A 23,414-nucleotide genomic window follows, 5' to 3' on the forward strand; every position below is an offset into this window, starting at 1 on the left:
AACACGCACTCAAAATTGTGCACTTTTTGTAGAAAATTGCAACTGCTTTAATTATATAGAAAGCTATTTATCCATAGTTTAGAAAATGAAAAATAATTTACTTCGTACATATATATAACTTTTTTGTAGTGTATATTTTTTTAAACAGTTTCGAAAATCTGTCCTTAATACAAAAATAACATCACCAAAAAAATGCACAATTACTATTTTCTTATTTGTTCGGAGCAAATATTATAGTGTGCATAATTAATGTTACATTACAATTATATTTAAAATTGTATTTCATTTTTCATTTAATGTTAAATTATTTTTAAGCGTTATTTTATAAATTCATTAAAAATGTTATAGCATATAAAATAATTTACAGAATGGCTTTCATTTAACCAAAAAAATAAAAAGTGCATGACGTAAAATAAATAAAATTAATGACATATATATATTTAAGTGGAGCAAAGCCACAATTTTATTTTAAATAATATACAACGATGAAATACACACATGCATGTATAGAATATGCATATTCATGTCGAAGGGGGGTAAATACCATTTTATGGACATTTTTTATAAAATATATAAATATTGGATATTAAAAAAATTTTAATATAATCCAATAGTTATATATATTTATGTGAGGAAACATAAAACATTAGTAATCAGGGGAAATCAATAAATAACGAAAAAATATATTAGCATAAATTGACATATAAAAGTTTAGGCCATTTCTAGTTATAAAAATAACTATTCCCCTGAAACCCACTCAGCGAAAGCTTTTAGCCGTTTGTTGTCTACCAAATAATCATCATTTCCTCGATTATTAATCCACCTGAAAAAAAAAAAAAATTAAAAATAATATAACATAATGAGATGAAAAATGAAAATATTATGTATATATCCATTTTCTCATAACAATCATGAGTATATGTTTTAATTTGTAAAAATATAAACATATTCACACAACTTATCATTTGTATCTTTTTGTTTTTTTTGTGTTTCAAATTAATTATTACTTATTAAAATGGTTAAACTCAAAAATGTCTGAATGGTATATGTACTCAAATGCGTTACAAAGTCGGCTGGGGCCATGTATGTTGTTTTTGACATTATTATCTAAATATGTTTTCTTTGAAAACTCAAGAATTAAATCATAAATAGTTTCATAATATATTGGTTCATCTATTAAAAATGAAGAAAAAAGTAAATCTAATTTAGTGTCGTCAAATTTATCAATCCATGTATCTTTTTCAAATTCCAAATTATTTATAAATTGCCAAAAAATTGGAAAAAAAGATATAATTACATCTAAATCTGTACAATTTTGTGAAAGACGAAAACTTTTCATTTCTAATATTTTATGATTCATAAATTGAGGTTTTTCAAAAGCTTCTTTACATAATAATGATATTTCATTATCAAAAGTAGCTTTTTCACTTTCTATACATGTTTCATTTGAATTATTATATTCAGTTCCAAAATTATTATTATCATGTGTTTCAGATTCGTTATCATTCTCATCACTAAAATATAATGCATTATATTCCTTATCCCCAGAATAATCTGAGCTATCTTCAATTTCTTCTTCTGAGTCATATTCTAACGAACTCAATGTTTTTAACTTTTTATCATCATCAGAATTATGAACATAGAAAAAAAATGATCTTAATTTTTCGTCAGAATATTTTGTTTTAACTATGTAGTTTTCTATGTTGAACTCCTCTTCATCGCCCTTCTTTTCCTCCTCGACATCAGTCTTCACTTCTTCAACGGTCGCCTCTTCACATTTCTCCTCCACACTATCAGCCTTGCTTTCTTCAATCTTTTCCTCTTCAACCTCATCTTTTACCTCTTCCTTAGCTTCATCTGTTAACTCATCTTTTACCTCTTCCTTAGTTTCATCTGTTAACTCATCTTTTACCTCTTCCTTAGTTTCATCTGTTAACTCATCTTTTGCTTCTTCTTTTACTTCTTCTATTATTTCTTCTTTTGCTTCTTCTGTTACTTCTTCTTTTATTTCTTCTATTATTTCTTCTTTTACCTCGTCCTTAGTTTCATCTGTTAACTCATCTTTTGCCTCTTCTTTTATTTCTTCTGTTACTTCTTCGTTTATTTCTTCTTTTGCTTCTTCTATTATTTCTTCTTTTACCTCGTCCTTAGTTTCATCTGGTATCTCATCTTTTACTTCTTTCTCAGCTTCTTCTTTTATTTCCTCTGTAATTTCTTCATTTGACTCTCCCTTTATCTCTTCCTTAGTCTCATCTGCTATATCTTCTTTTCTTTCCTCCTCTGCCTCTGCCTTTATTTCGCCTTCAACCTCATCTTTTGTTTCTTCTGGTATTTCTTCTTTTATCTCTTCCTTAGTTTCATCTGTTAACTCATCTTTTGCTTCTTCTTTTATTTCTTCTTTTACTTCGTCTACTATTTCCTCTGTAATTTCTTCCTTTTCTTCTTCTTTTATCTCTTCCTTTGCTTCTTCCTCTATTTCGTCCTTCGTTTCTTTCCTTTTCGCGTCCTCGAGCTCGTGCTTGCTTGCTTCGGCAAGTTTCGCTTTAGACATTTCATATTTGTAATTGCTAAGTCGGGTGTATTTGTTAATTCTTAGCCCCTCTGGTATATTCATATTTTTTCCAATGATACATCCCTCATCAATAAACACATTTTTATTAATGGTTACATTTTCACTAACAAAAGAATTTAATATAACTACGTTATCTTTTATAATTGTATTTTTTCCAATAATGCTATTTACAATAGTAACATTTTTATGGACTTTACAATTTTTGCATATAGTAGAATTTTCAATAGTTGTATCACTCATGATTTCTGAAAAATTTCCAATAGAACTTGATTTGAAGATTTTACAATCATCACTATATATTGAATTTTTGGATCTATAAAATCCTGGTTCGGTATAAATCAATTGAGGAATGTCAGGTAAAAGATTATGTGCTTTGGATAAAAATGGATGAATACTTTTTTCTATTAATGTTTTATAAAAATTGTAATAAGTTCGAAAATCAAATAAAGTAACAATCATTTGATTGCATTCTGTATAATTATTATCATCATTTAATTCATGTACATATATTTCTTCGATTTTTATTTCTTGTTTTAATATATTATAGATTAAATCTTTACGAATACATTGATAATCAAAATTTTCTTCAAATAGTTTTAAAACTTCAGGGGTTATAATATATATATTTGGTATGAGCACATCACAAGATATAATAATAGAACTGACTGAGGAACTAAGGGTAGAAAAAATTGAGCGTTCTCCTACAGCTGGTTCTTTTTTATTGTTTACTTGAGGAGCTGGCTTATTATCTTTTTTCTTTGATTTTGCATTTTTGCTATTACTATTTGCATGATCAAATATCTCATTTGTTATGCTTATATAATTTTTATTTTTTATATATTCAAATAACAACAGTTTAAGTGTAAAATTATCATAAGCAATTACAAATTCTTCATCCTGGTTTTTCATATTATCATTTGTGTCATGAGTTAGTAAAAGCGTCATAATTTGATTTTTGCATTTTTCTTTATTTATAAAATGAGCTTTAACTATTTCTTTTATATTTGCTATAGGTATAGTGTCAGAAAGTAATAATAATATATCATCATATACATTTTTACATTTTTTAAAATCTCTTAAAACATCTCCTAAGCTTTTTGTCTTTTTGTTCATTTTAATTATTTCTATATCTAAATCGTTGTATTTTCTTTTACTTTTTTGAAATTTCTCAACATAACTTTGCAATTCCTTTTCATGATGTGTTACAACAATATATATTTTTTTAATATCATTATATTTAAAAAAATGTAATTGATAATCTATTACATATAACCCATTTAATGGTAAAAAAAACCTCAAACTTTCACTAGTTAGGGGCTCGTAAACTTCATCAAAATTATTTTCCACGAGTAACCCCACTACGTTCTTCTTTTCCTCCTCCTCTCCATAGCATACATTGAATGTTATTTCTTTTTTCATTTTTTCATTTAATTAAATTGTATACTAAGAAGGAACGTGTATATATATATAATATATATATTACGAACGCTCACTTATATTACCCCCTTTCTTCGCTAAGTTGTTTACTATTATGTTTGCCCCTTTTTAAAGAAGCGTGATAGTAATTCCTAGCAATTTCGTTTTTTGGTATTTTTTTTTATTTGTTTTTTTTTCTTATTTTATTATGTTATTATCATTATTATTTTTTTTTTTTTTTTATAAATATTTTTTATCATTTGAAACCGCTTCATTTCATATATTCATATATTAAATAATTCTTCTTTGACCCTAATATTGACATAAGGGGATAATAATATATTTCTTAAAGAAACATATATTTTTTTAATTATTAAAAATATAGAATAAAGAAAATAACGATATTCGACAAATAAAAAACAAAATAAATGCAAATAAAATGAAACAAAATTGAAAATCCTTAAGGGACACACCGCAAATTTATATAAAGTCATATCGTGTATACATTATATATTTTTACAATATATAAATACGCACATAACATTTATGGATACCTATAGAAATTATATTTGTTCGTGATACAGGTAAATATTTCCACGAACACAAGTGAGAAACGTTACTTTTTTTTTTGAAAAATAAATTCATATAATATATATATACATATATTATATATATATAATAATTGCAATAGATCTAAAAAATGGAACAATTTATTTTGTAACATGAAAAATTTTATAGAAAAAAAATTTATATTTCAATGATTTGAAAAATCATTAAATTGTATAAAAAATGCACTATATATATAATGGCATAAATTCTTTTATTTTGGGATTTCCATATTTAAGCTATTAATATTCTATATATTATATTATCCTTAATATTTTCCATAAATATTTCATTAAAAAAATATATATATATAATAAGTATGTGTTATATGGTACATACATAATATTAACGCCTTTTTTTATTTAATATATTTTCCAAAAGGTGCAACAGCTTATGTATATGATTCTACAAAGAGGCATATTAATATTCTATGAACCTATCGTCATATAAAAAAATACGCACATATCTATAAATATATAATTTACAAATATATGTTATATATATTTTAAAAAAATACATTTTAAAAGAATATTAAAGTTTTTATGTATGAGAAAAAATATTCAACACACTAAGAAAAACTTTTAATTATAAAGAATAGTATCAATCCTATAAATAAAACAAATTAATTAATTTAACTGGACATAATACTAACGAAAGATTAAAAGGTAAAGACTATTTTTTATCCTCTTCAATTTGTATAATTGAAAAATATTAAATATAATTTACTTATATTTTACGGACAGAATAAAGAAATGAAAAATATCAAATAAATAGATTATAATAATGTATGCATATTCATACTCTATAGATAAAGAGAGTGGGAAACCAAATGATATGTACCACCTTAACAGATAAACATATATATGATTCATTTCTCTATATTATGATTAAAAAAATATTGGCATATGTAGATTAGTAAATCTATATAGCCTATTAAATATAAACATATTATATGATCAAAAAGAAAATCAATTAACTTTGTATTTTTTAATATTTTGAAACCATGATGGTTCTTTTATCCATCCTGGTTTGTTTATAATATGAGGAATACTTTTCATTGCTGGTGTGTCTTCCTTTATATATTTATATAAATCGTCTCTGCATACTTCTAATTCATTCTGTAATTTTTGGCATATATCTACTTGTTCCATTTCTCTAAAAATGTATCAAAAAAAAAAGGAATGAATTAATATTATATTCATATTATTTGTGGGTAATATGTAGATAGTTTTTATTTTCATGAAAAGGTATGCACACAAATAGGACATGGCTAAATAAATAAAATATACATTCATATATGAGTATATGCAAATATTTGGTTATGGCATATTTTGTTCGTACTCGATCAAGTAGGCACATTCATAACGGTATTGCTTTGCAATATTATAACATTTCCAATCATCGTTTTCAGTATTTGAATCAATTATTTTATCAGTATAATAATAAACAGCTTTTTTATTTGCCAAATGTCTTCTAGTTGTTATACCAGCAAGTAAAACTATGTTGAAAAAAAAACATCCATAAACTAGTTTTGCGGTTTTTCCTAATTCGTTCCATCCCTTCTTTATTTCTCGAAACTTAAACATTTTTCTATTTATTTCTACTTATATTAATTTTTATTTATTATTTTATGAAGGAAACTTCCCTTCCTGTTTTAATAACAATTAGGTGTATATTTTACAATGTATTTTGTAAAATCTATTATTTTTGTTCAGCGTATTTTAGCCCCACATTTTTTTATCATTGCTTACAAAGAACAATAGTCTTATTTTTTTATTTTTTTTCTCTCTCTTCAAAGTTTTTATTTCACAATTTTTTTCTATTATATTTATTTATTAAATTTATTGGCTTATCTATTTTATTTTTATGTTCACAAAAATACATACGCGTAAATAAGCGCATGAACATATATAGTCATCATATGTAATCATCTATTTTTATTATTTTAAAAATACAATTATAAAAACAATTTTTCTTTCAGTATATAGTATCACTAATCAAGCATAATGCCCAAAAATTGTAAATATAAAAAATGTTGTAACATGCATGCATATATAAATATATTCTTAGTATTATATGCATATATTTTATGAAATAATTAACAAAATGAATTATTTTCTTTCTATATACATAAAGAAAAAAAATCTATATGATTAGAATAATTCATCCCCTTTATAACGATTGCATTATATTCAGACTAAATCATATTTTTGTTTATTTTATTGGGAAATTTAAAATATTCAAGTCGCATATTCGTTGTATGCAAATATATGGGCAAACGCATTATTTGTTCATAATTTTTTTTTCCGCCTAAGTACATAATATCATCCTCATACGAATAATGCATAACGAAAAATAAAAGAAATTAAATTTAAACAGAATAATTAAACGATGTTTTAGAAACGACATTGATTATCATAAAATAAAATATAAAATACAAAATGAAAGGGGGTGAAAAATCGACACTATTCGGTAATGTTTTAACGAATCACGTGATAATTTTTATCACGATATTATTAATAAATGGATTGATTATAATTTCATATGTTAACGGATTTTTATTCTCAAAATCGGGAATTTTAAATAAATCAGAAAGTTTGGATGTATTTAGCAAAAATGTATTTGGAAATGAATATGTAGAATATCTGAAAGAGAATAAAAATGTATACTCAATTATTAATCCACCTTATGATAAAATTGTTATTCTTTTAATCGATGCACTAAGATTTGATTTCACACTTTATGATCCAAATTATGATAAAGAATGGGAGTCGAATGTGATACTGCAAAATGGGGATGGGGAAAAAGATGGAAATGGCAAAGACAATATAAATACCCTCATTGAAGAAAATAAACTTAAATTCTATTTAAGCAATATGATAAATTTACATAACATTTTAAAAGCAAAAAAAAATAATACTCGATTATTTCGATTTGAAGCAGATCCACCAACTGTTACAACAGCCCGATTACAATCAATGCTAGCAGGAAGTATATCAAATTATATGGATATAAGTGATAATTTCAGTGCTAGTGATAGTATGCAAGATAATTTTATAGAGCAATTATATAATAATAAAAAATATGTTACAGCTATTGGTGATGATACGATTACAAAATTAGCAAAAAAAATAACAAAAAAATTAGTATATGAAAGCTTTAATATATTTGATTTTTATTCATTAGATAATAAATCCAAAGACCATTTTTATCAAGAATATTCGAAAAATGATTGGGACTTTCTTTATTTGCATTTATTAGCAGTTGATCATATAGGTCATATAAAAGGGGCAAATTCAGAAACTATGAAAAATTCTTTAATAAGTTTTGATATATTTATAAAAGATATAATTAATAAAATAGATGAATTTAAAAAAAATAATAAAAATGTATTATTTATAGCGCTTGGTGATCATGGGCAATTGGATTCAGGAGACCATGGTGGAGTTAATATAGATGAAATAGACAGTTCTATGTTTGCTTATTCACCATTAAGTTTAATAAATATTGATAAACATATAAATTATCGAAACTTTGTTTTATTTGACTATGGAAATAATGGTGATATAAAGGGAAAGCCTAAAACTCAATCTTATGATAATTCATTTAATTATCATGATTTTATTACAAAATATAAAAATTCAGAAGATGATAAAAATGATATAATAGGTTATAGACAATATCATTCCTCTTTAAACAATTTAAATCAAGAAAGAAAATATTTTTATAATGTTAAATATACAAAACAAGTAAATTTACTTAGTACTATATCATTTTTAATTGGCTCTACTATACCATTTTGTAACATTGGAAATGTTATCCTCGATCTTATTCCGAATGTGTATCAAATTGATAGTGATACTAATGAGCCATATCAAAAAGAAAAGAAACGAAACAATGCAACGAATAGTAATAAACAATTTGAGGACTCAAGTCAAAGTAAAAAAACGAATAAATTTTCACAAGAATACTATGATGTGTTAAATCTGCATTATATTTGTGAACTGAATTATGCTAACCTCTGGCAAATAAACAGATATTTAAATGAATATGAAAAAGTATATGAAGTTTTAAAAAATGATGATTATTATCTTATTAAAAATATGTGGAAAAATATCGAAGATGAGAAATCTGCTTTTTTCGTTCCTCATAAGGAATTTATAGACAACCAAGAAATATTGATAAAAGAAAAAGAAAAATATATAGAATATATAAATAAAATTAGAGAAGCAATGAAGCATAGTCAAAGATATCTTTATTATATTTTTACTTTAAAAGAAAGCTCTTTTATATTTTTATCCCTATTTATAAATATATATTTTATTATAATTTTTAGCATCTATTATTTCTTTTCCAAATTAAATTATTACAATAAATCAATTGGTAGTAGAAGCTTTATTATTTCTATAATGATTGGATTCGTTATTTTATTTCTTCTAAATCTTTACAAACAAAAATTATATTTTATGATACTCTCATTTTTATTTCTGGTGTTTGTTGGATATATATTTTTTTTAAAAAAATCAAAGGCTCAAAATGTATTTTCAATTTTTACACATGCAAAAATACTAATCATGTTTAATAGCTTAATATTTAGCAAATTTGACAAAGTAGCAATAATACAAGAAAATGGAAACCCTGATCCAATATCAGCAAAACCTGATACTCCATTCTTCGAAACACAAAACTATATTCAAAATAAAGGAAACTCCAATAAATTTGAAAACTATCCAAATAACAATATCAACTTAATTCATAGGTTCATCATATTCTCAAAAAAACTAATTAATGAAATGATAAATACAAGTTATGTCTTCTTACACAAAATAGAATTCATGGAAATTTTAAGAAGCAACCTTTTTTTTATATTTTCTATTATCTGGGGTTTTTGTGAAGGATCTTTTAATTATGTAGAAAAAGAAAAATATTATATTCATATCATTATAATTGCTTATATACTTTTTTCTTCGATATTCCAAAATTATAGAGGATCCACTTATTTCTTCAGGTAATTACAGCATCATATGTCTTTGCATATCCTATGCAGTATTGTGTGCAAAAATTTTGTTTGCATTTTTATATATATCCATGTAAGAAGAAAAATAAAATATTTTTTTTTTTCGTTAGGAGCACACCAATGCTAGTTATTTTGTTAGTTAATTTTATGGCTAGTTTACGATCAGATTATTTCAAACATGACAGAGAAAAAATGTTTATAAGCAGATCTACGTTAAATATAATTTTACCAACAACTTTTTATATATTAAGTATGTTTTTATTATGGAGAAGGAACAATAAAATGTTGAAAAAAAAAATAAAATTGATTACAATAATACTATGGACATTGCAATATTTTTTCGTTATTACTTACTTGATTAAAATAAATAAAGTAGCAGAATTTTATGTTCCTTTAATTGTGCACATATTAACAGTTTTGTTTATATCATTTATTATATTACGAAAGAATGACATTTTGGAAGAAACACAAAATAATAATATTGGAAATTTCATAAAAAAAATAAACGAGTTGCGTGTAACATTTTTTATTATACTTTGCTCATTGCTACAACCATCTCTTATCATATATAGTAATACAAATTTGAGTATACTTATATTTCTTTATACAACATTGATATTCTTTTATTTTTATTTTACAAATACGGTGGATTTAAAACAAAAGGAGGATATAAATAATATTAAAATAAGTTGGATTAGAGAAAATACTAATACAGACAGACAATATAACAAGCATATAAATACACAAGTTAAAGAAAAAATATATTTAAATCTTCAGAAAGAAAAAAATATTTTATTAAGTAAATCCAGTATAATAGATCAAACAGATGCTATACAAATGCAAATTGCTAAGTCAATTCAAAGCATTTCATTTTTTTTAATTAATGAAACAGATTTTTATATATTATCATCACTAATTTTAAAATATAGTTTTTTTATAACCGGGCATACATTTATGATAACCAGTTTACCGTTAACTGCAGGTTATATAGGCTTTGGAACATATGTTTGGCCTTTTAGTCAAATTTATACTTTTTTACATGTATTTTTCCCAATGATCTTCTCTTTTGTTTTTCTTATTTATATATTCAATTTGAGAAAAATAAAAGTTTTAGAATTCTTTGAAGAAACAGATTTGTACAACTTTTACGTTTATCCATTAATTAATTTTTTGTTTAAGTAAGAGACAAAGAGAAAAAAAAAAAGAAAATCTTCAAATATGGAATTGAACAAATTTGATACATGTTAATGGATTGAAATTGTGTTGGAATGTGTTTATTTATCCAAATATTTTTATTACATTTATTATTTTATAATATTTATATTGTTTATCCTTATATTTTTTTTTTCTTTTGCAGAAATATTATTCTCTTTTGTTTCCAGTACTATGTTTCTATGTGGACTTCTTTCTTTCTCAGCATGCATATCATGGTACCGCATATATACGAAAATTTATTACTGCAAAAAAGGACGTCAAATAGTTGATTACCCAAACAATACCATATCGATATTTTAATTAATTTCATTTACTTTTTTTCTTTTTTTTTCAGATAAACGATTACTTTCTTCCAAATTTTTTTTTCCTAGCCTTTATAATTATGGTTAATATAGGAGTATCAACATTAATTTTATCCATAATTAGACGAATTTTTTTAAGATAACTTATTTTTCGTTAGAGGGATGAAATACTTGTCTCATGGCATTTTCTTCATTAAGAGGCTTCCATTTTCTATCCTTTGGATGTGAAAAAAAAAAAAAAAAATTATATTCTTAGTATAACGTATTTAAAAAAATTATGAATGAATATTAAAATGGAAGAAATAGCATATAGATGAAAAATAGGATTATATATGTGCATGCATTATCTTGTCGATTTGTTCTTTTTTGTTATTTAACATAACTTTTTATTATTATTTTGTTTGTTTTATTTATCGATTATTTAAAAATAATGCATAATAAATAAATGTGCATATGTATGTTTGTGTATCAAATTAGATATGTTGATTTGTTTATTTAATAATTTGCTTCTTTTTGTATATTTTCAAACCGACAAAATGAACATATATAAATATGTAAATATATATAACAAAAAAGTATTTGTATACACCTTCAAAAAAACAAAACAGGTGTATACATATTTCTCCAATTTATTCTTAATATGCTTTGGAGTATATTTTGTTTATTAACACAAATTCAATAAGGTTATTACCTTCCACCATGTGTTTCCATAGGATATGCAAATTTCCTCATCTTTTTCAATTTTTTTCAAAGAGCGAAGTATCATAATATATTTGGAAGCAACTGTTTCCTATAACAATAAAAATTAATGAATAAGCAATAAATAAAATACAAATAAAAATGGTTTATATTAAACAATGTTACTTTCCCAAACGAAGGAAATCAAATTGTTAACCCCGTTATGATGGACATATATGTTTTTAATGCTATTTTTTGTTGTACATTTTCACTATTCATTGGGCTTTTAACAATTTGAAAAAAAGCATTAGGGGTATCAGAATGGTTGTATAAAATGCCATAACCCAATGGGAAAAGCTTATAATTTGTATCTTCCTGGGACGGTTTCATAATTTGGACAATTTCGTTGTTTGCATTTTCAGGTGAATTATCGAATAAATAATCAATTAAATTATTTGGAATATTTTCATTTTCTATTTTTATAGTTGGGCATACTTCAATTATTTCATTTTTTTTTATTTCAGAAAATGAAAAAACACCTAATCCATTATAATTCGATCTTCCAATAAATATATTCTTTTGTATATCATTAAAGTTTATTTCATCCTTTTTCAAAATATTTGCTAATTTATTCTTTGCAAAATAATTGTGAAATTTCCTTCGAATAATATTCATTTATTGATAGTACATAAATACGTATGTAGATATATTAAACCATTTGAATAATTCGTTCCTAATTTTTTGAAATATTATAAGCATATTAGTCAACTTGATTTTTAATGAACTATTATTTAAACGTCTTACAAACAAAGGAACATCCTTATATGTATGCCTTTTTCCACACCCTCTACATTTATCTTAGTAATAAATAAAACTAATCAAAATAACCTCAAATCTCCAAAAACATTATTATACATTTATATATCCCCTTAAATTAAAAATTATGTTATAATTTCCCGAGATATATTTAAATCTCATTTTATATGGATATTCTATTTTTTATTAAATCCGATTGACCCAATAGATATCCATTTATTTTGGGTGCAAAAAAAGCAACATACAAATTGTAGAAGATAAAAGTAAAATTTTTGACGAACGAAAAAATGTATATTTGATATTTTTTGAGTTGCTTATAACAATGGCAGGATTGTACCAATGTTTATTTAATTTTCAGGAATGTGAAATTATAAATAAAAATTATTTTAAAAAAATAACATTTTAAATTTATAACAAACAAAAAAAGCATAATTATGGTTACATAAAATGTTTAAAAAAAAAATAATAAATATGAAAAATAAATAAAATTAGAACAATAAAAGGAGTAAGCTATGGGAGTATAATACACGGAATATGCACATACATATATATTCCTGTGTGCAATTATTATGAGTAAAATTTATTTATTTCTTTGTCCTTTTTTTTTCGGGATATTTAAATTGTCATATATATAGGCATTGCAAAAGATGAATGAACATCGTTTAGTTGAATTAGTTGATCTTCCAAGTGCTTAGGTATTTTTATATCACCAAATATATCATATTTGTCACTTTTTTTATTCTTATAATATTGAATGTTATTATAAATAATTGACAACGCTGATATTGCAAAAAAACTATGGAACAAGTCCGGTTTCTTATGGGATATATTTTCTTTATCATAATAATTGAAATTTTCACTTTTTTTAATATAGTTATCATTTTGTTGAACTCTTGAAAATCCACCATTATCTTTATCTTGGCATTTTAAAATGTAATTTATTAATATATTTACATTTAAAAGTTTGCTTAAATTACATTTGAGACTTACTAAGCTACTCAAAACCCACCAAGAGTAGCAAACATCATGGGACTTAGAAACTCGCCCATTAATACCTTGGTTTTCATATCGGTCGCATAGCCACCTACATATAGAAAAAAGAAACAATAAAAAAAGTGTTTAAAATAAAACATTAATGATGATGTATATATATATGACCATGAATGTGTAGTTATTTTTGTTAGTTGTACCTTATCAATTTGGATCTTATCCATTTGTTTGTAAATAAGCAACTTCTATTATTGTTATCTTTCAAAAGGTTTAGCGAATTAACTGCGCAGAATGTAGTTCCGGCATGAGACTCTGATCCAGGGAATTTTGAAAACCCTCCATCAACATTCAAACAATTTAATATCCAATTTATGCATTTTTGATTATTGCTATTATTATATATATATATATTTCTTTTTGATAATAATAAATTTATAAAATATATAGATGACAATGAGCAGAAGACAAATCGCATGTCACCATCAAAATGTAATAAGAAACTTTTTAAAGAAAAATGATAAAATCCTTTATCTTCATCAAATAGTAAATTAATAAAATTATATATTTCTAACAATGTTTTAGTGCTTATATCATTTTCACTTGTTCTATTTATTAAAAATAATATTTGAATAGCATTTAATGTAGATATTACATTTGCCTCATATAACCATTTTTTATTACATGGACTAAAACCGCATATAATGAATTTTTTTTTCTTTTTTTTATTATTTTTCATTCCACATAAATGTGTAGCATTTGGCCATAAATTAAGATCCCTTTTTTCAACCTTATCAATCTCTTTCATATTGTTTATCAATAAATCATTAGTTGTATTTTCGTTAGTATTAAATTGGATATTCATTTGTTGTCCTTTGTTTGGGGGGAACTCTATTCGGTTTATATTTTCATCTGTTTTACCATTGTGATGAGAAATATTGCCCATTGATATGTTTGTCCTTTCATTATCTATCTTTATATTAATAATATCATCACAAGCTTTTTGCTTTACTATTTTCATTACTTCGTTTATATCTTTATGTGATAAAATTTTATTTTCCTTTTTATAATTATAAATAATATCTTCCTTAATTTGCTTTGTTTGCAAAGATTGCATTACCAATAAATATAGCATATCTATTACATTTTTTTCTAAAATATCTCCCAAATCATTTTTCCCCTTGTTCATTATTAAAATTCCACTAAGAACCCAAAAAACTCCATTAATCAAAATTGATTCATATTTATCCGATTCATAATCCCTTTTAGATTTAGATACTAATTTTTCTTTTATACTTTTTAAAAAATATTTCTCATGTAATTTTATATTCAATTCCATATTACTATATTTTGGTGATTAAACGTAAAAAAAATATATAGGATCAAACTGCGTAATAATAATAAAAATGTGGAAATTGTAGGATGTTGCAAAAAATGTAAATTGGGGGGCTTCCAAAATGTGGACATTTAAAAAATGTATATTATGTCATAGGATAGGGTCCAAAATAAAATAAAAGACTGAAAAGGGGAAGGAAAAAAAAAGAAAACCATATTACAGAAATAAACGAAAAAATAAATTAGCGATTATACATACACTAATATAGCCATGTCAACACATTATCATTTATTATATACATTATGGAAAAATATGGTATGCTTACTATAAGTCCACTAAAAAAATCGTTCAGAAATATACACGATTTACTAGCAAAAAATGATTTATAATTATTCTTAATATGAAAAAATGTCATCAATGTTCCTATTAATGTAAATACTGAAAAAAAGAGAAATCCATTTATGCCTTGAAGTCCCAAAATTCCAGCAGTTATCCCCCCAATTATTCCATAGAATTGTCTACTTAATATTAATGAACTTTTATTATGCTTAACTGTATTTTCATCATATTTATTACTTTCCAATAATTTGGAGTTTAAACTATCTTTTATATTATCTTTATTTCGATTATCAATGCTTGTGTTCTTTTCCATTATTATAAAAACAGGGAGATAAAAACGTGAAAAATTAAATACAAATACTCGAAAAAATAACTAAATCATTCATAATACAACCCATAAGAGTAACCAAATAAATAAAAATCCAGGAAGAGAAAACTTTTTGAAAAAAAAAAAAATATGTAAATATAGAAAAATATTCAATATACAGGAAATCTTGCTACTTCTATACTCGCCCTTATTTATTATATAAATTTAAAAAATCCATTTAATGACTATATAAATATTTAAAAAAAACTAAAAATTAATAAATGATTATCCGATTGGATAAACATATACTTTGGCTTTAAAAAAAATATAGCTAAAATGAAGGGTACTCAAATAGTTACGTGCTTACAATTTTGACTAAAATTTTCCACTATTTTTTTTTATTAAAGTTTAAAACATAATACTCAATCTTATTAATTTATAAAAACAGAATGAAAAAATTATTATACGCATATAAATTTTTTTTTGTGGGTTTTCATAAATAAAATTAAAATACTTAGTGTATTTTCTCATCACACAGTCCACAAGCAAACTACCAAAAGCTGTTTGCATTTTATCACACATGTTTGATCACATTTTTTGTCATATTATATTCACAAATTAATAAAAAATTAAATTGAAAGGAAGCAAAATTGTTAGGAATTAAAAATTTTATGTACCATCATTAAATGCATATATGCACATATATATATAACTTATTTTTACTTTCCAAAATATTCTTAATAGATCGAACGCTACACATATATGAGTATTTTACCTACAATGGGAAAATGATAAACACATAGGCTTATTGTCTAAAAATGTACAACACCAAAAAGATTAAATAATAGAAATGAATGTTTTTTTTTTGGTCTATCCCCATTATATTTAACAAAATTAAGTACAATATACCATTATTATGCATGATGGATATTCTAATTATTAACAATAATCTTAGATAATACATATAAAATCTTATGACATCATATATATTAATTAAGCTATATATATAATACATAAATGAAAGTAAACAAACCTCTTTATTATTATCTGAATGTGTAGATACACCTGTATACCATTTTAAGGTATTTTAATTTTTAAGCTATGGCAAATTGTATTGTTTCTGATAAAATACATATATATATTAGCCTTAGTATATGATATAAGCTTTGGCCAATTTATATCATTATAAAAATAGGTATACACAACAAGTAGATATAATTCCTTGTTTTAATATTTTGAAAATATATATTATTCTGAAAAATATTTTCTTCGATTTTGTTACTCTTTGTTAGGATATTTATATCAACGTGTATGTATACATGCATATGCATACTAGTAGTATGAGATAACATAAAGTTGTGAATTCTTTGTTCTGTCTATATAAAATATATATTTTTTGTTATAAATTGTTTATCCATGTCAAAATGATTAGAATAAAAATTATTCTTCTGTTTATATTTCCCTACTTATTTCTTAATATAAGTGGTTCTGTCAAAATTCTAAATAATGATGCTTTATATAACTGTTCTAGTGTGTTATGCTCATATGATAAATTGTCAAATATTCATGAAAACTCAAAAGCTATATTAACAGAATTAGAAAATCTATTATTCGATGTACGTGATGAAAAAAATGTGCACCAATCAGGTTTATTAAAAAAAATTAATTAAAACTGTCTAAAGAATGAGAAACGATTTTATAAAAAAGTTATAAAACATGCAAATGTATATTCATATAATAAATATATATATTCATTATAATAATTATAAAATGCATTTTTATGCATAAACTATCATTATTGTATTGGCAGAGAACGAATATAATAAGAGACTAGATCTTGAAATAAAATTCCCAGATAAAAAAGATTATGACGATTCGTTATATTTATCATCAGATCAAGATTATGAAAATGAAATGAGTTATATGAACCCTGTACCTTATATAATTATTAATAGCTTGGACACAGGTTTTTTATTTTTATTTTCTAAATAAATTAAAAGTACATTGTATTCCTTCTATAATTATCTTTATTTTTTTTTTTTTTCATTTTTTTGGAAAAATCGGACCTATCTAGATGATTTGAAAAGATCTATACTAGTAGAAAAAAAGAAAACACAATAAAAAATTATAACCCAATTTTTATGCAAAATTATGTTCATCTTTTTAACCAAAATTTATATTTTATTTCATTTTTTTTAAGAATGATGATATAAATGAATTAGACAATTCAGAGGAAAGATCTTTGGCAAATGAAGAAGAAATCGATATTGCCTTTTCTAAAATTCTTCAAGTATAAAATTAACAAAATTTACATATTTTTCAGTTTTATATTAATTGTACTAGTCAATTTATAAGTACTTATGCCCATAAATTCGCATAATTGCATTACTAGGAAAATTATAGATACATGATATATTTTTTGTTATTTTCCATAAGCTCAAGGACCAACAAAATCGTTCCCAAAAGGAAAAGAAGTAATAACAATAAATAAAAAATATATAAAAATTGGAATAATTAAATAGAACCTTTAATATTTTACATATTTATTTCCGTTTTTTGACCCCCTCAAAATTGTGCATCTTCTCATATTAAATCCTTTTTATTTTTTAATTTTTTTTAAAATAATAATTTTACATTAAAGCAAATATAGTTTAAAGAAGTTTCTAAGATAAAAATTTTACATTATTACCAATAAATTTAAAGAAAGATATGGAAAAAATGTTTTATTATATTTTTAAAAAATGATATGTTTATATAAATATATATGCACATGCAAACTTATAGAGATACATATATATTTTCATATATTTCAAATTGTGTTTTGTGTATCATTTTTGTCAATTTTTTGTTTTACCTTTTATAAATAAACAAACACGCATTATGGCTCAATAATTAAAACACAATAAATGTGTATGCGCATATATTATTTATTTTTAGAAATAATTCTTAAAAACAATAATAAAAAAACAAATTAATGGGGTGTAGGAACATGACCATCTACATAAAAATTGCGAGTCATCGGTGGGAGTTGTACTTTTATTCCATCCAATTCTTTAGTAAGTTTAACTTGACAACCTAATCTAGAACTATAAAAAAAATGAATTCATATATGCGGTTATTGTATAATATTGCAGCCTGCTCATCAAAACCAAAATAAAATGTACCAGCATAGCAAACATATAAATATACTTATATATGTTGAACAAAAAGAAATTTCATATAATATGAAATATTACGTTTCAGTTATACACGGAGCTAATTCTAGCATGTCAAGCTCATTATCTTGGGCTTCTGGTAAAAGTTCATAAAACTCCTTATCAATTATTACATGACAAGTTGAGCATGCACAAAAGCCTTCACAGGCGCCTTTGTAGAGGAAAAAAAGAAAGTTAATAAATTATGACTAGGTGGTATATTTGTGTATATATGTGTAGACTATGTGAGGAATAGCTATATTATTATACCTTCTATATTAATATTATTTTCATGGGCGACCTTTAATATACTATCTCCTACTTTTGCTTTGACTGATGTCTCATGGTTGTCTTGATTTAAAAATGTCACATTACTTAAAAAAATATAAATAAATATATAATTTGTATAAATAATATTGTAAACAAATTAAAGAAAAGCACAACAAAATATGATGTACATATATGCACATGTTTGTATTTTTTTCGTTCGATTATTTACATCTCATCAGAATTTTGGGTTGTAAAATTTTTTATAAAATTCAAATATATATAATTATTTTTGGACTTGCTCGGTAAAACCCTTTTAAATATATTGTTCCTGATGGGGAAGCTAAATCCTACACAAATGGAAATATAAGTTTGTTAACAACATCATTTATGAATGTATTGTATATATATATACGTATGTTGTGTCATTTTTTTTATCATATATAAGATTCTTACTGGAAATCATTTTTTTTCCCCTCCTTCATTTAAATTTATGGACCCTTTTAACGTAATTATTCATGTATAACCATATTTATTTTTGCGCATAAGTTAATTTCCCTCTTTCTATACGTATATATACTCATTGGCTTGTTATATTTCTTTATTATACATTTTATATGTTACATACACCGAAATTTATATGAGAATTGTGCTTATAGATAAAATTTATATTTTCAAAAAAGTTACAAATATTTGTAATGCAAAATTTTCGGAATATGATGAAGGAAAATAAAATAATAAACAAGCAAAAAATATATAGTTACTGAAAAATTAGTTATTTATCAGTTAAAATAAATATAATAATATATTTGGCCGTCTTCGTATATTTACAAGTGTAATATATACATAATAAGAACATTAAAATAAGTATATATATAGTGAAAATCGGCAAATATATTTCAGAGGTCACCTTCTTTTTCCCCCTCAAATTTTACACTTAACAAACCTTTATAATATATATTTAAATTTTAATTCTTAGTATAGAAATAATGTAAATTTTTTATATTTATTATAATTTATCTGTTTTTTTTAATCATGCTTTTTTTTATTTTTTTCTCCTTTTAATATTTATATATACACGTATGTATATAGTTTGGGGATGCTGATGGGTTATATTTATCGCCTACTAAAAATATATTATATTTTTTATAGCTTATTTGTGAAACTAACAAAAAATTAACTCTTTTTGTTAATAATATAAATAAAATTATATATTAAAATAGAATACAAAATTTATATCATTAATATAAAAACAACACATTGATCACAGACCTATAGCTATAAGAATTAATAAAAAATAGGGAAATTCCTTTAATGAAATCAAATAAACCCATATAGAAAAAATGTATGCATGTATATATTTATAATATAAATATATTTATAGATTAATAAGCCAATTTTAAGACGATAATTTATATTTTGTCATTTTTTGAAAATATCATGTTGTTACCTAATCGGAACGAAAGAAAAACGACCAAATAAATAAAATAATAAAGCTAACCAGTGGCAAGTAATAGCTTAACAAACTGACAAAACGACGAACGAAGAAAAAATGATAGGAAAAATATTTGACAATGCTTTTCGAATACGTACGTATAATAGATTTGTTTGCTTTTTAATCGGTGGGGCATTCACATATAGTTTTACAAATCCAGACATTGATACTGTTTATGAATTTTTTCCAATTTTTAAGCAAAATAAATATGCATATTTAACATTTTTAGATGTTAATAAAAATCATGATACTGTATTCGAAGATAAACTCAAGGATCTTTGCAGGTTTTATCAAAAGCAACCTGGTTATTTATACACAAAAATAATTAAAAGAAAAAATGCCATAAATGATTTAAATCGATATATTATAGTTTCTACTTGGTTAAAAAGTGAAAACTATTTATTAGCTTGTGATAGAATATATGGACAAATGTTAATTAAAAATATTCAAGATTTTACTAATTATGATTCATACCTATATAAAATAGTTGTTGATGACTCAGATTATTTGCCTCCTTTATAGAGGGCTCAATACTTAAGTTATTATATAAATGTTATAACTGTTATTACGCTTGTTTATTGCTACTTTTGTAGTTATTTTTTTGTTTACATTGTTTTTACACCAATACATGTGTAGGATATCGCTTATAAATATATAACACAAGTAATAATTTTATTCAATTTTTTAACATATGTTTATTAGTTAATATATAATGCATATATTAATTTTATCATGATGAACATTCTTCATAAGGTGAATGTATTCCCCCTAATTTTGTGCATATAAGAACTACCTTCCTATTTTTACTATATTTTTATTTATTTCGGTATAATCTATGTTTAACGCTTTTTCATATATATTATTTATTTTATACTTTTTAAAAATCATGTATCAATTCATATTTGTTTTGTTTATTTATTTCATGCAAAATGCCATACAAGCATAATCACACATGTGTGTGTATCATACATACATATGTATAGATATATGTATGTGTGATTACTTGAAAACATTCATATTATGAGTAGTGACAAATACACCGCTGCTTTAAACAATTTCCAAAGTCTTAAAAACTTTTTAATGCAAAATGCGTAATTAATTTATGCTTTATCTATTCTAATTTTTTTGTATAAACAGCAGTGGGAATATATAATAATTTCAATAAATTTTCCAGCTAATTTTAATTATTGGGGATTAAAACTGGAAAAAATAAATTGGCATTGCTTTAAATATATATACTTATTAATTTTTATTTATTTTGTTATTTTCCAACTACCAACACCAATTTACACAACAGTATGTACACTAATTTATTTGAGGGAAAATTTTTATACGTATATATGTAAGCATATATGAATATGTTTATATCTACAAATCTGTGTATACACAATAAATGAATTATTAAAAAAAAAATGAAAAAAAAACAAGGTATACAAATGGACAATTTATATTTGGAATTCCATTCCAATTATACAAAACTATTAAGACACTTTATTTTCTGATAATACACATTTTAAAATTTATTTCTTTAGCTAATTATTATTATTATCTATACTTTAGGAACTGTTATAGATATTATATATCACTATTAATTATATTTTACACACATTATTGCAAATTGAAAAGTATATAGAAATAATTAGTAGAGTGAAAGTTATACCGAATGTATATTTTTATATTAATATTCTGACTATAAGATAATAAAAATGAGAATCCGATTCATCATATTTATTTCAATTTTACTACTATGTGTAAAGAGGGTATTTTCAATCAAAGGATTACAAAAACTTCATAAGATAAATGGAATACAAAAAGTTTTAAATCCATCCAATCAGGTATACCACTTATCGTTCACAATACATAAATGAATGCTTGTACTTTTTCAAACAATATTTTATAAACTTGCTAGTCTATTTCTTTTATTTTCATTATCACTAGCACTTATACATTAGTGCTACTTTACTATGGATATTATAATATTTACATTTAACTAATTTTTCATTATATTTTTCTCCCATTTGTATTTAAAGACGAGTTTCCATGAATTGCACTCACGGAGCAAATCTGATCAAAACAGCAACGTAAATGAAATTCTTTTATTATAATTTTTTTTTCATGAAATGGTATTTTTGATATATATATTATTGATCTCTTGATGGTTTACCCTTTTTTATATTTTCTTAAAACCTTTTCATTAATACGTCATCAATTTGATGGATCCATAATTATGTATATGCCCACATTCTTATAATCCTATGGATTGTGTGCAAAATTGAAATATGAGATTTCATCAAAAAAAGAATATGAATATATCAAAATATAAGATATATAACTAGTGAGAAAGACCATAATAAATTATTTTATTTTTTTTTTATATTTTTATTTCAGTTAAATATAAGTGTAGGAGATTGGTCCATAAACATAGCTTATAAAGACCCAAATAGTAATACTGAGAAAATAAAAGGCCTTTTGATATATTCAATGACATTTCCATATACTGAACTTGAGGAATTCAAGGAATATTTATTTGAAGAATAGATGATTCACCAAATAAGTATGCATACATATATTATTAAGGGTAGTAATAAATTACAAAGTGCTTACATTTTGGTGCATCAATTGAATTATTGCCATTATTACAGCATTTTTTTTCGATTTCTTATATTTTTAAGATCTTAATAAACTCTTGCAAATATGCAACTATAACGTCTATTTCCTGTACATGATAACATTTTCGTATGCATTCAAGATGCGGTTTTTATCTCATAGAACATTTAATTTTATTTAATTATTCAATCTGTATATACCTTATTTATATGTATTCATGCTTGTATACATATTTTTCTATAATATTAACACATTAAACA

The 23,414-nt window shown here is 23.5% G+C and overlaps 10 protein-coding genes across 10 annotated transcripts; 4 read left to right on the forward strand and 6 right to left on the reverse strand.

Annotated features, from left to right (window-relative positions):
- Window positions 1-738: 738 nt before the first annotated feature.
- On the reverse strand, window positions 739-3,991 carry PCHAS_1431600 (conserved Plasmodium protein, unknown function; the record flags this gene model as incomplete). Its single annotated transcript, XM_016799676.1, has 2 exons — window positions 739-823; window positions 1,008-3,991. 2 exons carry the CDS (start codon window positions 3,989-3,991, stop codon window positions 739-741), a joined length of 3,069 nt encoding a protein of 1,022 aa, XP_016654933.1.
- A 1,571-nt stretch (window positions 3,992-5,562) lies between these two features.
- PCHAS_1431700 (conserved protein, unknown function) lies at window positions 5,563-6,180 on the reverse strand (the record flags this gene model as incomplete). The annotated part of the gene is made up of 2 exons (XM_739838.1): window positions 5,563-5,749; window positions 5,936-6,180. The coding sequence occupies 2 exons, from the start codon at window positions 6,178-6,180 to the stop codon at window positions 5,563-5,565; spliced, it is 432 nt and encodes a 143-aa protein (XP_744931.1).
- Window positions 6,181-7,035: 855 nt separating this feature from the next.
- On the forward strand, window positions 7,036-11,271 carry PCHAS_1431800 (GPI ethanolamine phosphate transferase 3, putative; the record flags this gene model as incomplete). Its single annotated transcript, XM_016799677.1, has 4 exons — window positions 7,036-9,602; window positions 9,722-10,789; window positions 10,969-11,041; window positions 11,161-11,271. The coding sequence occupies 4 exons, from the start codon at window positions 7,036-7,038 to the stop codon at window positions 11,269-11,271; spliced, it is 3,819 nt and encodes a 1,272-aa protein (XP_016654934.1).
- Window positions 11,272-11,792: 521 nt separating this feature from the next.
- PCHAS_1431900 (histone-lysine N-methyltransferase, putative) lies at window positions 11,793-12,481 on the reverse strand (the record flags this gene model as incomplete). Its single annotated transcript, XM_016799678.1, has 2 exons — window positions 11,793-11,918; window positions 12,071-12,481. 2 exons carry the CDS (start codon window positions 12,479-12,481, stop codon window positions 11,793-11,795), a joined length of 537 nt encoding a protein of 178 aa, XP_016654935.1.
- A 756-nt stretch (window positions 12,482-13,237) lies between these two features.
- Window positions 13,238-14,948, reverse strand: PCHAS_1432000 (geranylgeranyl transferase type-2 subunit beta, putative; the record flags this gene model as incomplete). The annotated part of the gene is made up of 2 exons (XM_016799679.1): window positions 13,238-13,706; window positions 13,813-14,948. 2 exons carry the CDS (start codon window positions 14,946-14,948, stop codon window positions 13,238-13,240), a joined length of 1,605 nt encoding a protein of 534 aa, XP_016654936.1.
- Window positions 14,949-15,076: 128 nt separating this feature from the next.
- PCHAS_1432100 (ER membrane protein complex subunit 6, putative) lies at window positions 15,077-15,597 on the reverse strand (the record flags this gene model as incomplete). The annotated part of the gene is made up of 2 exons (XM_016799681.1): window positions 15,077-15,127; window positions 15,271-15,597. 2 exons carry the CDS (start codon window positions 15,595-15,597, stop codon window positions 15,077-15,079), a joined length of 378 nt encoding a protein of 125 aa, XP_016654937.1.
- Window positions 15,598-17,015: 1,418 nt separating this feature from the next.
- Window positions 17,016-18,263, forward strand: PCHAS_1432200 (conserved Plasmodium protein, unknown function; the record flags this gene model as incomplete). The annotated part of the gene is made up of 6 exons (XM_016799682.1): window positions 17,016-17,238; window positions 17,402-17,557; window positions 17,666-17,688; window positions 17,792-17,881; window positions 18,028-18,065; window positions 18,233-18,263. 6 exons carry the CDS (start codon window positions 17,016-17,018, stop codon window positions 18,261-18,263), a joined length of 561 nt encoding a protein of 186 aa, XP_016654938.1.
- Window positions 18,264-18,562: 299 nt separating this feature from the next.
- Window positions 18,563-19,518, reverse strand: PCHAS_1432300 (adrenodoxin-type ferredoxin, putative; the record flags this gene model as incomplete). The annotated part of the gene is made up of 5 exons (XM_016799683.1): window positions 18,563-18,677; window positions 18,828-18,957; window positions 19,056-19,159; window positions 19,285-19,402; window positions 19,509-19,518. The coding sequence occupies 5 exons, from the start codon at window positions 19,516-19,518 to the stop codon at window positions 18,563-18,565; spliced, it is 477 nt and encodes a 158-aa protein (XP_016654939.1).
- A 1,086-nt stretch (window positions 19,519-20,604) lies between these two features.
- PCHAS_1432400 (conserved protein, unknown function) lies at window positions 20,605-21,069 on the forward strand (the record flags this gene model as incomplete). Its single annotated transcript, XM_736498.2, has 1 exon — window positions 20,605-21,069. The coding sequence occupies one exon, from the start codon at window positions 20,605-20,607 to the stop codon at window positions 21,067-21,069; it is 465 nt and encodes a 154-aa protein (XP_741591.2).
- Window positions 21,070-22,253: 1,184 nt separating this feature from the next.
- On the forward strand, window positions 22,254-23,085 carry PCHAS_1432500 (conserved Plasmodium protein, unknown function; the record flags this gene model as incomplete). The annotated part of the gene is made up of 3 exons (XM_016799684.1): window positions 22,254-22,382; window positions 22,578-22,628; window positions 22,936-23,085. The coding sequence occupies 3 exons, from the start codon at window positions 22,254-22,256 to the stop codon at window positions 23,083-23,085; spliced, it is 330 nt and encodes a 109-aa protein (XP_016654940.1).
- Window positions 23,086-23,414: the final 329 nt, after the last annotated feature.

This window comes from Plasmodium chabaudi (assembly GCF_900002335.3).
Source record: "Plasmodium chabaudi chabaudi strain AS genome assembly, chromosome: 14".
In the NCBI taxonomy this organism is placed as follows: Eukaryota; Apicomplexa; class Aconoidasida; order Haemosporida; family Plasmodiidae; genus Plasmodium; species Plasmodium chabaudi.